This window comes from Ascaphus truei, chromosome 21, assembly GCF_040206685.1.
Source record: "Ascaphus truei isolate aAscTru1 chromosome 21, aAscTru1.hap1, whole genome shotgun sequence".
NCBI classification, from domain to species: Eukaryota; Metazoa; Chordata; class Amphibia; order Anura; family Ascaphidae; genus Ascaphus; species Ascaphus truei.
In genome coordinates this window covers 32,038,673-32,053,231 of record NC_134503.1, presented here as the reverse complement: position 1 = coordinate 32,053,231, position 14,559 = coordinate 32,038,673, and the positions used below count along the sequence as shown (strand labels likewise).

The 14,559-nt window shown below is 50.2% G+C and overlaps 1 protein-coding gene across 8 annotated transcripts in view; it reads left to right on the top strand.

The window, feature by feature from the left end:
* The window catches only part of RGS3 (regulator of G protein signaling 3), a 457,941-nt gene that overhangs the window by 360,837 nt on the left and 82,545 nt on the right, over positions 1-14,559 (top strand). For 6 of the 8 annotated variants that reach the window (XM_075579463.1, XM_075579464.1, XM_075579466.1 and 3 more), the window contains one exon: positions 13,639-14,301. In XM_075579463.1, the coding sequence (XP_075435578.1) occupies positions 13,639-14,301 (663 nt within the window). Of the gene's footprint in view, positions 1-8,381; positions 8,511-12,850; positions 12,874-13,638; positions 14,302-14,559 lie in introns of those variants that run through there. The other 2 variants (XM_075579468.1, XM_075579471.1) reach the window with 2 other exon arrangements.

Sequence of the window (14,559 nt, the reverse complement as noted above, 5' to 3'; positions counted from 1 at the left end):
GAGAGAGAGAGAGAGAGAGAGAGAGAAAGAGACAGAGGAGGGAGAGAGAAAGAGAGAAGGAGAAAGAGGGGGGAGAGAAACAGAGAGGGGAAAAAGAGACCAGAGAGAGGGGAGACCAGAGGGGGGGGAGACCAGAGGGGGGGGGAGGAGACCAGAGAGGGGGGAGACGGGGGAGACCAGAGAGAGGGGAGAGGGGAGAGACCAGAGAGAGGGGAGAGACCAGAGAGAGGGGAGACCAGAAGAGAGGGGGAGACCAGAGGAGAGGGGGGAGACCAGAGAGAAGGGGGAGAGACCAGAGAGGGGGGGGAGACCAGAGAGGGGGGGGAGACCAGAGAGGGGAGGGGAGACCAGAGAGGGGGGGGGGAGACCAGAGAGAGGGGGAGAGACCAGAGAGAGGGGAGAGACCAGAGAGAGGGGAGAGACCAGAGAGAGGGGGAGACCAGAGAGAGGGGAGAGGGAGCAGACCAGAGAGAGGGGAGATGGGGGAGACCAGAGAGAGGGGAGAGACCAGAGAGAGGGGGGAGCGGGGAGACCAGAGAGAGGGGGGGAGACCAGAGAGAGGGGAGACCAGATAGAGGGGAGACGGGGGGAGACCAGAGAGAGAGGGGGAGACCAGAGAGGGGGGAGACCAGAGAGAGGGGAGACGGGGGGGAGACCAGGGAGAGGGGAGACTAGAGAGAGGGGGGCAGGGGTGACTGACTGACCGGGGACAGGGGTGACTGACTGACCGGGGCAGGGGTGACTGACTGACCGGGGCAGGGGGTGACTGACTGACCGGGGCAGGGGTGACTGACTGACCGGGGGCAGGGGGACTGACTGACCGGGGCAGGGGTGGGTGACTGACCGGGGCAGGGGTGTGGGTGACTGACCGGGGCAGGGTGGGTGACTGACCGGGGCAGGGGGTGGGTGACTGACCGGGGCAGGGGTGGTGACTGACCGGGGGGGGGGGGTACCTCTGGTGTCACACATACTCCCATACACACATACACATTCTCCCATATATATACACACATACACTCCCACATATACAGACACACACTCCCACATATACACACACATATACACACACACTCCCACATATATACACACACTCCCACACACACATATATACACCCCCCGCACCCATATATACACACACACACACCCTATATATACACACACATCTATATATATATATATATATACACACACACTCTCCCATATACACACACACATTCTCCCATGCCCACACACACACACTCACTCTCTCTCTTACACACCTTTTGGAAAGGCCGCGACCAGCACCACCACGCTCTCCAACCCCCCCCCCCCCCCCCCCCCTCGCCCATCTCCTGACATGAGGGGGCATCCCCGCTCCAATCACCCGGCGCGCTCCCTGACGCGGGACCGGGGGGAAGCGGGGGGAGGAAGCGTGGACATGAGAGGGCATCCCCCCGCTCCCATCACCCGACGCGCTCCCTGACGCGGGACCGGGGGGAAGCGGGCGGAGGAAGCGTGGACATGAGGGGGCATCCCCCGCTCCCATCACCGGCGCGCTCCCTGACGCGGGACCGGGGGAAAGCGGGGGGAGGAAGAAGTGGACATGAGGGGGCATCCCCCGCCGCGCTCTCTGACACGGGACGGGGGGGAAGCGGAGGGGAGGGGGAGGGGGAAAGCGCCGGGGGAGGGGGGAGGGGGAAGCGCCGGGGAGGGAGGTGGTGGAAGGCACAGATAATACTTACTGTGTCCTCCATCCACCATGGGAAAAGAATGGCTGCTCGTTGGGGGCTGGCTCATATAGAGCCTGGCCGCGCGCCCACAAAGCCTGGGAGCGCGCGCCAATCAGCTGACAGGAGGGTAGGGGGAGTTTTTTTTTTTTTTCAGCCAGCGCGAGCAGGGAAATTTAGCGCGAGCAGGCCCGGGGGTTAAATCCACCCGCCGACACTGTGTGTGTGTGTGTGCGCACACACACACACACACACACACACACACACACACACACACACACACACACACACACACACACACACACACACACACACACACACACACACACACACACACACACACACACACACACACACACACACACACACACACACACACACACACACACACACACACTGTGCTCAATTTGCATGTAATTTTCCAGAATCCCTTGCTTCAGTGGAAGCACTGTATGCTGGAAGCACTGTAAGCACTATATATATATATAGTTTGACAAATCCATTCACCTACAGGCCCGTGGCGACCTCCTCATAGCCACTCAAGCAGGGCGGGATTGGGGGACAAGACTAGGTGGCGAGTAGATTTTTGGAGTGATTTGTCAACCACTGTATGTATGTATATATGTGTGTGTATATAAATAAATATATATATATATATATATATATATAAAGTGAAATTTATTGACTCAACGTTTAGGTCCCCACTGGGTCCCTATTCTGTATCTTTTTGGATAGTATGCACCCTTCCTTTACCCTTATTTTTTATTCTGTTTTGTGCATGCCCTGTTTCTGATATATATAGATATAGGTATATGTATCTGTATATCCAATCTCAAATAACATAAAGCAGCGCAGACGGCTTTCATTTCATATCCTGTGCAGTGAAACATTACCATTCCCCTTTATTGGATTTAAGAGAGCAATGTAATGAATCCTGAAGATATTTGCTTGTTTCCTTTCAGCCTCGCTAGTCTCACAGATATGACTCGGCAAAGAGAGGATTCAACCGAAAGACAGGAGGGGGAGGTGAAGGGTGTAATGTAACCATGCTAACAGCAAAGATGTGGCTGCTTTTGTGTGCTTGGAAATTAGTTACAATTTACTTTGTTGATCGTGTTTTCTTTACCCTTGATGAGGGGCGTAAAGTGGGCTTTGCCTGTGCAAACTCTTGTTGAACACACAGTGACCTCACAAAGGGAACAGCCAGAGGAAATCTAACCCCTCAAATGTGAAATATAACCCCTCAAGTGTCAGGTCACAGTGTTTACACACTAAAAAATGTTTAAAAATACTCATACTGTAGGTACCAGATTTTTGGTATAAAAAGCAACAATCACCCATGATATGACCCCTTAACCATGTCACGGCCATTAGTACACTTTGCCCGTAGGAGGGACTGAGCCCTTAACCCTGTCACTGCCATTAGTACACTTTGCCCGTAGGAGTGGACTGAGCCCTTAACCATGTCACTGCCATTAGCAAACTTTGCTCCTAGGAGAGACTGACCCCTTAACCCTGTCACTGCCATTAGTACACTATGGTCCTATAAGGCAGAGGGTGCGCAAACTTTTCCCTGTGCGCACCCCTGCCTGCTCTCCTTGGCACCTTGCTCAGCCCCGGCGTCAAATGACGTGCAAGGTCGTGTGACGCCACGTTGCCATGGTAACGCGACGTCACATGACCCCCGCGGCGTCATTTTCCCGCCGGGTTACCATGACGACGCCTCGCTGGTAGGGAAAGTAAGTGTGTTATAGAGGCTTCGTGTGGTCCCCTGGCATTTAATTTAAATGCCTGGTGGGAGAGGTTGGGACCTCTATAACTGCCGCGCCCCCCCCCCCCCCCCGCCCCCCAGAAATCTCAGCACCCCCCAGTTTGCGCACCCCTGCTATAAGGGATTGCACCTTTAAGTACTATAATACAATAAAAACTGTGATAAGGCCGCACACGGGAGAGGGAATAGGCAGCGGACAGGTGCATGTGTAGATTTTGCAAAGCTTTTGACACCGTTGGTTCGATTGTACAAAGCTGAATGCTCGTCTGGCCCCCGAGACCCGGGATTGTTTCAACAAAGCGCTTTCCACAAAGCCATAATTGGTTCCCATTATGTGTTGATAAGTAGCCAACAATTACAAACAAATATACCGGCGCCTCAAAATGTCAATAATCCAGTGAATGTCCCTGACCATATGGCATGAACCAGTCCTGTTGAACTAGAAATTCTCTGATGATTCTTGATAGTTGTAAGAAGCCAAATAAAGGCAGGCACAGCAAGTAGTAACTCCACGGGTATGTCCACTCTCAGGGGCTGAAATCTTCACCGGTGAAAGACCGTCCCCCGGTCGTGCGGACCACCCACTAATGCGGAACCCACCGCTGTCGCTCCACCTCCACGTGTAGCTCTGTCTGTCGGGACTCTTTTACACGTAGAGCCGAGGCCAAATCCATCCGCGCATGCACGTGCATCGTAGCCACTGCCGGGTGGAGTGTAGCAAAAAGCTGCTATCCCCTCCATACACGCGCGCTCGGATTTGTGTAGGAGTGATGGCCGACACACAGAGCTACACGTGGAGGTGGAGCGATAGCGGTGGGTTCCGCATTAGTGGTGGTCCGCCACGACCGGGGGACGGTCTTTCACCGGTGAAGATTTCAGCCCCTGAGAGTGGACATACCCGTGGAGTTACTACTTGCTGTGCCTGCCTTTATTTGGCTTCTTACAACTATCAAGAATCATCAGAGAATTTCTAGTTCAACAGGACTGGTTCATGCCATATGGTCAGGACATTCACTGATTGTTGACATTTTGAGACGTCGGTATATTTTTTTGTATTTGTTGTGTGTATAGTTTATACACACTTGGTCCTGACAGCCTTCCTAATTTTTAGGCACTGTGTGGTTATTACTTGTAGCGGTTCTAATACTCTACCTTTTTTTATGCTTTAGCGCTGTAGCACATACACTTTTTTTCACAAGTAGCCAACACTGGTAACAATGCGATGGTATAAGGGACATGCAGAGTATTACTACTTTTTTTTTATACTCCTTTAATTTATAAACAAGTACCACTGCTTTATTTATTAAAATCCCACGAGTACCACTTATTTTCTTACATTTAAATACGTCTACCACAATTTGTATGATTTTGTACCACTTCAAGCCACTGCTGGTGTCTACCTCTAGTTATTTGAGGCTACCTCTACTTACTTAAGTACTCAGTGCGCTTCTATTTGTTTTGAATGATATCTTAGATCCACTATGACTTTATTTAAAAACATGCAATACAACTTTCGGAAGAAGAGGTCTCTGTATATCCAGCACTTATCGTGTATAACCAGTCCCAATGAGCTCCGCCCCCACGTTGAGCCAATGTTGGTTTCCAATTGTGTGCTATTGGGGTCAGTGACCCCTGTTACCCTTTGAGTGAGTCTGGCATTCTTGGGGCCCCCTGACACAGTGACCGTCACAGTCTTTCTGCCCTTTTCTAGGGAAGATGGCGTCCTGCTCCCCGGTGGCGCCGGCCGGGAGAGGGAGGATTCCCGCTGTTCACGTCATCCGTGGTCACATGATCGCTCCCAAGGAGCAGTCACGTGATCGCAATGACGCTCAACCGCATGGGCCAACGCGCTTCAACCATTGGCGCCAGCGTATGCAGCGGCACACGGCTAAAGTAATTGGGTTTTCTCTCTTCTCTAGTGGTAAAAAAATATGTGGTCTGATTAAAGGGGAGTTGACGCCTTTCCTTGTTTGTTTTAATAAATGCAGCCATCCTATACATTTGTGCCAATGCCGTTATCTAAGCTGCTGATTGATCCGTTCTCCCACGATCAATCGGCGATGATTCTGCTTCCCATATGGCCTCCTATTTTGAAAGAGGAAGTGCTGCTGTTTCCCAACTGGTTCTATAGCACCGCAAGGAAGCTTAATACAGCCAAAGCTCCTACAAAATAGCATTAACGTTGGGGGGGGAGGGAAAGAAATGCAGTGAGTATTATCTGGACAACTCCAGTCCTCAAGGGCCACCAACAGGTCAGATTTTCAGCATGTCCCTGTGTAAAAGATGTGTGCCGAGGTACATTTAATGGAGACCGATTAGGGTGACATTATATCTTGGCTATATTGCGCCTGTTCCTTTAACACGGCAAAACATACAAAAACAAACAAATAAAGGCATAATTCACTTTGGAGAATAACTAAACCTTTACTGCAGCCCTGTCTAACCGGGTGGGAAGCTAAGCTGGTTACCACCCTAAACGCACACACGCACACACACACACACACACACACACAGTCCAAGAAGAAAGTCTCTTATCTGTTTCTGTTGTTGTAGCTGTAGGGGAAGGCCTCTCTGCTCTCCTGGGTCAGCACTCTCTGTGTCCAGGTATAGAGGTCTTGTCCCCTTGTCTTGCTGTCAGCATACAGTCCTTCATGCATTAAGACATCATATTTTCCTCAGGTCAGCCCAGTTATGGGCTTAAGGAAATCTCTGCAGTCCTCCTCCTTATGTCAGCCTAAATGTGAGCTAAGGAATCTCTCTCCTGTTTCTCACATCAGGCTTTTTCTAAAAGTCCTAATCAACCAGGTGGAGTCTGATTGATTGCCTGTGTGCAATTAACCAGCACACTGCTGGATTTAGAGGCAGTTTCTATCAAACAGAGATAAGTCCCTGTTACACCCTGCATCAGCACAGGTGGCCCAGTCGAAGACTGCAGCACCTGTGCTGACGCAGGGACTGATTGAGCCTCCTGTGTGGAAGCTACGATATCTTGAAAACCAGACCTATTGGTGGTCTTTGAGGACTGGAGTTGACCACCCAACTCTAGTGCTACACAACGGTTTTGTAATAGAAGGAAGAAAAAACAACAACACAGGGTTTGAATGCAATTCTTTCATTTGAATGTTATCTGTTCTTTTCCCGTTGTCTCTCTTTTAACAAATTATCCTGCCATCATTAGCCAAACCAACCCAGATAAAGAACAAAGCTTGGATCCACAGCCTGCATACACACGAAGTTAGGTAAAGACTGTAAAAACACTCCATGCATTGGTCACTGGTGAAAGTTTAAAATAAACTAAAAATGCTTGCGCTTATCTGAATTGCTTAATTTACTGTACATGCTGCTGCCATTTGTTAACTTTCTTCCCAGAAGGTATGTATTAATAATCCCTTGAGTGCCTCATGACGTGGGGGTGAATTCATATTCAGTGGCACCCTTGGCTTGTGGGGGGGCCGAGCGACCTCTGCACTATGAGTTGTGCTAGTGATGGGGTTGGACGTACTCTTCCGTACCTGGCATCGGTCCAGATCGCGGTCATGTGATCGCCACCCTAGTGACCTGGAAGATTTAAAACATATTGTATTAGATGGACAAATTGTTACTCTAGAGGGTTGTTTTATCAAACTCTCCCAGCTACAAAACCGGGGAAGAAAAGGTTTTAAAAAAGCAGCACTTTTTATCACACAAAAGGTATCCCATAGAAAGCAAAGACCCCAGAGAATGCATATATATAATCATCCCCAGCTCGTGTCTCCCCACTGCTGGATGAAGCCTCCCCAATGATCTCCCAGGTACTGCGGTTACAGTCTCTCTTCTCTGCGTCGCTCCCACACATTCTCATCTCGCCTCCCATCTTTATTTTGGCTGTCTCCTTGGTCTTTTGATATCTCTTGGAATCCAGTTGATTACCATCCCTGGTCATTTCTTCGGGCGATATGTCCGGCCCGCCGTCATATTAATTTCTTCACCCGTGTAAGGATGTCACCGACTGTTTGGTTTCTAACCCATTCATTCTTCCTGTCTGTATTAGTATTTACAAATGTATAAACAAGTTACTGGTAACGTGTTATTTGCATGTAGGTAATGCAATGTTCTGGGGACTCCATAGGTCCGGCAATCTCCATGTACGCCCTGTACCTAAACCAGGTTACTAATACAGCTCAACCCCCTTATAACGCTGTGCTTGGGGTCCAGAGTTACATCGCGTTATAATCGGATCGCGTTAGAAATAATGTACAATTGTATGCATTGTACAATAAAGTATTTAAGATACCAATAATCGTGTTGTAAAGTCTTCAGAAATATGAAAATTGGGAGCCACGCTTGCATCGCACTATAAGCGGATTCGCGTTGTAACGGATCGCGTTATAACGGGGTTGAGCTGTGGTACCTATTTCTGCCCGTGAGAGAGAGCTAAGGAGCGCTCCATGCCTCTCTCCCATTGGTTGAAGCTCAAAACCTTTAGACAATACCAGCAGCTCGAAGACTGAGTTGTTAAATGATCAGCGTGCTATATTGAAGTTATCACTGCTTCTGTTATATGTATATATTGGTACATACAACCAATTCTTAAATACCATTGTTATTTTTTGCACTTCGTAAATTGCATGTGTTATGGGGTCTACATGAACGGTGCTCACTCTCGTGCAAGCTCCTGTAAACTCGCATCAGCAGAGGAACTAAAGTGTACATGTTTTCACATGCCCGATACAGAGGGTCTGTTCCTGCTTCCTTTGCAACATCTCCACCCGCAGGGTGTGTGCGGGACCCTTCAGTATTTGTGACACGGTTCTGCATTTCACATGTACAACGTATTGAAAGCCAGGCGACCATCTGTCGGCTGCCATTCTCCGTCTATAACCTGTCGGACTTGCCAGACTTGACTTTCTTGTTTGCTTTGTGTTTCTTCCGCCTCTAGGTAGTAAGGTGTGGGGGGGAAAGGGAGGCGGGTGAAGGACCGGCACCGTCACGCATCCCGTTGGGGGCACATTTTACCATGTACAAATTACTAAGCTAACTCTTGCAGCGACCGGGTAAGAGATCACTGCCACCGTGTCTGACCTGTTACGTGTGCAATCCGGGTGAATAACTTGTAGTTGGTGTGTGTCTTGGGCTAATTGCATTAGCTGTAGAGAAGGTTGAATGATGTAGCGTGCTCCCACATGCACCGCGTGGTACATGGAAAGGGTATTGTGCGTGTAAGAGTGCATCGCTGTGTGTATGTGACAGTCCCAGGATTGTCTGTGCTGGGTTACAGTGCAATCAGTCTGACACGAGGACGTGCGAGCGGACGCGTTGGTATACGGTATACAGCAGGCACAGTTGCTGTGCTGTGTAACCCCTTCACTGCCAGTGTGAGCATCTGTGGCAGGGGATGCGTTAAAGTGGCCACTTCTTTGGAATGCACAGACCGGTTAAGTGGTCGGTGGCGATGTTGTAATTTTGCTGGCCAGCTGTGTTTCCCCATAAGGCGAGAGATAGATATACGCACCCACGCATGCACACACAGCTACTATACACTGTATATTCTCTCTCGTGTGTGTGTGTGTGTATATATATGTATATATGTGTATATATATATGTATGTATGTATATATATATATATATATATATATATATATATATATATATACACACACATACTCACACACTCACACACACACCTACCCGTAATCTTTTGTATGCCGGTTGGACTTGCCCGACACAATTCTTCCCCCCCCCCCGCTCCATTCCAGTCTCTCCCCCCTCTCCCTCCATTCTCCCCCCGCCACCTCTCTTCCCCCCCGCCACCTCTCTTCCCCCCCCCCCCCCGCCACCTCTCTTACCCCCCGCACCAACTTTCTTACCCCCCCGCACCACCTTTCTTCCCCCCGCGCCACCTCTCTTCCCCCCGCGCCACTTCTCTTCCCCCCCTCCACGCCAACTCTCTTCCCCCCCCGCGCCACCTCTCTTCCCCCCGCCACCTCTCTTCCCCCCTGCCACCTCTCTTCCCCCCCGCCACCTCACTTCCCCCCCCGCACCTCACTTCCCCCCGCACCACCTCTCCTCTTCCCCCACCCGCACCACCTCTCTTCCCCCACCCCCACCCCCACCACCTCTCTTCCCCCACCCCCACCACCTCTCTTCCCCACCCGCACCACCTCTCTTCCCCCTCCCCCACCCCCACCACCTCTCTTCGCCCACCCTCACCACCTCTCTTCCCCCCCACCACCTCTTCCCCCCCCCCCTGCCACCTCTCTTCCCCCCTGCCACCTCTCTTCCCCCCCCCCCCCCTGCACTACCTCTCTTCCCCCACCACCTCACTTCCCTCCCCCACCTCTCTTCCCCCCCGCCACCTCTCTTCCCCCCTCCGCACCACCTCTCTTTCCCACCCCCACCACCTCTCTTACCCCACCCCCACCACCTCTCTTACCCCACCCCACCAATTCTCTTGCCCACCAGCTCTCTTCCCCACCACCTCTCTTCCCCCCCACCACCTCTCTTCCCCCCCACCACCTCTCTTCCCCCCGCCACCTCTCTTCCCCCCACCACCTCTCTTCCCCCCCACCACCTCTCTTCCCCCCCACCACCACCTCTCTTCCCCCCCACCACCTCTCTTCCCCCCCGCACCACCTCTCTTCCCCCCCCCCGCTCCACCTCTCTTTCCCCCCCCCGCTCCACCTATTACCCCCCCCGCACCACCTTTTACCCCCCCCACACCACCTCTTACCCCCCCCCCACCACCTCTCTTACCCCCCGCACCAGCTATCTTTCCCCCCACACCCCCTCTCTTCCCCCCTCCCCGCGCCACCTCTCTTTCCCCTCACACCCCTCTCTCCACCCCACACCCCTCTCTCTCTCAATTTATACAACCAATTCTGTAATTTGTAACTGTATTCGTGAATCATTTGTATGTTGGTGGGACTAGCCTGGGCCTGTCACAATACTCCCTACATCCCTGCATCCATTTATTGCTCCCCGCTCATACACATAATAATACACACACAATCAGGGCCGGTGCAGACACTTGGTGACCTAGGCGGGGACCTGGAGCGACACATGTTGGGGGCGGCAGTGGAGGCTGGGAGCAGAGTCGGCTGCTTTCCTCTGCCTATCCACTGCAGCAGGAGCTGCTATTAAGGTCAGTGGAGGGGAGGGGGGGGGAGAGAGGTGTGTAGGGGGGAGAGAGAGGGGTGTGTGTGGGGGGAGAGAGAGGTGGGTATGGGGGGAGAGAGGTGTGTGGGGGGGAGAGGGATGTGCGGGGAAAGAGAGGGTTGGGCGAGAGAGTGAGAGGGGACCACCTGGAGGCCCACAGAGCCTAGCGGGAACCACCCTAGGGCTCCCAGACACCCGTGGGAACCCCCCGGGGTGCACTGTGGGGCCTGCGAACACCTGTCGGGACCACCCGGGGACCCCGCCGGCCTGTGTTATTAATCATGTGTGTAAAAAAATTAAATATGGTTTTATGTGGGGGTTCAGAGGGTGGGTTGTGTTTTGGTGGTTATTAAATATTTTAATTTAAATTGTATTACTAGTGTATTTTAACAGGGTGTCTCCTCCTCTCCTTCTCACCTATCCCTGCTGCCTCTCGCTTCACCCTCTGCTCCTCCTCTCTCTCCCATTGGTGTTCCCTCCTTTATAACCCCTGTCTGTCCTCTCACTCATTGCTCTGCATAGTTCTTTGTAACCTCTGTGTGTGCAGTCCTATGCTTGGCTCTCCTGTGTTTTCCAGCTTCTGCTCCTGCTCCTGCTTACCCCTGGATTCCCCTGGCTTGACCTCTGCTTGTACTGGATTACACTGCTCTCTCCTGCCCTTGAACCCTGCTTACGGACACGACTTTGCTGACTTCTGTTATCCCTGGACTCTGACTTACGAACATTACGATCCTGCTCTCTATACCCCTGGACTCTGAAACTATCCTTACGCTGAATCCCAAGGCGTTGCAAGTATTAACTAACCATCTTTCTACAGGCCCGGCAACGCCATACCACACTCCGGGCACGCCCTCACTGCTGTGGGTGAGTGGTAAAACCCTTCCCACCTCAGTACTGGGGACAGGCCAGGTCTGCGGGTATACAGGCGTTACAAGGAGATACCGGAACCCCATAACGGGGCCTGTATCTCGGGAAGTAAGGGGTTCCCGGACCTGAAATCAATGCGGTTCAGCTCCGTAGACCCCCTGTAATGTTTAAAATTAAATAAAATCGCCTGTGAGAGGCACGCAGTTAGAGTGACTGATTCAGCCTATCTCTTAAGCCTCGGCCAAGGTGCACGCTCGCGCTGGCTGCTATGAAACACACTGGGGCAATGAGGGCGAATCAGCTCCATGATGTCATGGCTGCGCCCCCCGAATCGCACCTGCACACGCACCTAACCAGCCACAAATCTCCCGGCCGAGCAGGGAGCGTGACGTCTCCGCACATGTGCACCAGTGCGCTCCCTGCCTGGCCGCAGCCTCACTGCGCGTCTATTACAGACAGGTAGACCCCGGTAGGACTCACACAGCAGGGACCCCTGCTGTGTTAATCCGATGGGCCATTATAGTCTGCCGCGGCAAAACTTGTGAGGATCACGGACAAATCTTGAAATCCATTTTGAGATTTGTTCGAATAACGGCCGCTGCATCTGTACATATGAAGATGGACCTGCCCGTTTATACATATTTATGGATATATTTCATCTTACTACACATCACATGCATAGTATTTTGCAGGGAAGAGTAGTCCCTGCTCTGAAGAGCTTATAGTCAGATTTTAGTGCCTTTAGGCAGATAATAGTCCATATTATGCCGCAGGACACGTTATGGGCCTGCTATATTGAATGGTCTGCTCAGTAAATCTGACCCAAAGTGACCTGCCCAAGGTTACAAGGAGGTCAGACACTTGGTTTCATGCTTTAAAGGGGCTTGTTCTTACCACTAATAACCATATAAATCATATATATCATGTGTGTGCGGGTGTGGAAAGTACATGTATTATGTTTTTATATACATCATATCAGTGTGTTTGTGTGTGTACTGTATATATATATATATATATATATATATATATATATATATATATATATATATATAAAATTATATTACACGTGTACATAATCTATTTATCTATAAAACTCCTAATTGCACCTGCAAGTTTTAGAGTAAGAGCCGGAAAACGTTGAGATCTTTTCGCCGGCGAAGAATGACGCTACAACCCAGCATTTGTTAATCCTAAACTGTGCTCCTCTGGCACTGAGCGTGTTAACCCTGTTCTGGGTTTCATAACAAATCAGCCATAGAGAAGCTGAAGGGCGGGTTGAGACTTGAGAAAATTGTGTCACCAATTCACGGTATTGCGATGTAACCTGGCAGCAGCAATAACAATAATCTTTCAGACTTTGCAAAATAGTTTTGCTTTCAAGTAGGACCCTATGTGGTGAGTATGCAGCAGCTCTAGTGTGTGTGTGTGCTGCATTACATTAATGTACAGTAATTGTGTAGGTAGAACAGTTCTTTAAGATATGGCAGTGCTGATTAAACTCTAATGTTCTATGCGACCTTATCTCTCATGCTAAACGTAAGGAAAGGTTTCTACATCATAACAGAGGACGTGATTTCTCCTGGCCCTTTTGATGCAGAGACTTGTGTACATTGTTAGCCATTAAACCGCAGCAATATATATGCATGCTGTCAGATAGTGATGTGTCCTATGTGTTCTAGTTTTCAAAAATGTTGCACAACTGCCACAATTTTGTGCTCTTCTTTTTGTTTCTCCTTTTTGTTGTCAGCAGCAGAATTGTCTCATCTGTGGTTCTCTGTGGCCACTGGTAGTGAAAAGGTTACAGAAATGATTGATCTTAAAATGAACCTAGCAGCACAATAGTTTAAGTTTGCAAGTTCAATTCTAACTGGGTGCAATATTCATCTTAAATTTATCTATAGTTCTACCAAGTTTGTGTGAAAAATCAGTTGGCTGCTTGAGCATCCACAATTACATTTGCAGGATCTAGTAGTCCACATGCCACGTTGGTACCATTTTTGGAACAGGTTGGACTTGTGGGCCTTAAGTTAAAGCGCCATGATGTAGATAAAAACCATGGTTGGAATTGCATATGTCTTGTCCATTTCTGTACTTGACTTTTATTTACGTCTGTTAATTACTCACCTCCTCCTCCTAAACTGCTGTCTATTGTTTTAACAGATGTTGGATCCTGAAGGTGAGCAGAAAATGGCAATGTCTTCAGAAGAGGAGACCAAAAGGGTGGCGAGAGATGAGATTGTGTCAACTTGTGACGCAACAGAAGAGAATTCTAGAGGGAATGTATCGGTTATAGAGACCAATAAAGAAGAGGTGAATGCCAGTGGGCAAAATAATTCTGTGCAAGGTGCCAACAGGCCAACCTTCATTATCCCAGAAGTACGGTTGGATAGAAGCTTCAGTGCAGATGCAATTGGGTCCAAGCAAGATGCCAACTCTGATGAGGAGCAAGATGATGATGATGATGATGATGACGACGATGACGATGAAGAGGACGACGATGAGGATTATGAGGACGACAGTGATGATAATTACTTGGACAGGAACGAACCTAAACGTTCTAGCATGATAGACACGTCTGGCTGTGAAAAGTCCTACACATTAACAGTCCAGAACTCTCTCCGCCGGCGAACACACAGTGAGGGCAGCCTGCTGCAGGAGCCCAGAAGCCAGAACTGTTTTACATCCGACAATGCCCTGAACTGTGGGGATAATGAAAGCAATAAAACAACCTGGGCTCTTCCGTCTCCGAGAGCCCTCAAGAATGAGCTGGCCAAGAATGGCTCCATGCACCAGTTGTATCTTCTCTTCTCCGGGAACAAAAAAGTAAGTCACCCTGTAGTACAGTTTTTAAAAAGAAAATATGCTGTGAAATTAGAGGCTAATACAGTAGCGCAGGGGTGCGTAGACTGGGGGGACGCAAGATTTTTTGGGGGGGGCATGGTGGTTACAGTGCCCCACCCTCTTCCCCCAAGGCTTTTAAATGACATGCCGGGGGAAAGCGCGAGGCCTCTGTAACTTCACTTACTGTGATTCAGAGGCTTGGAATGACGCATCGCCATGCCAACGTGGCGTCAAATGCCG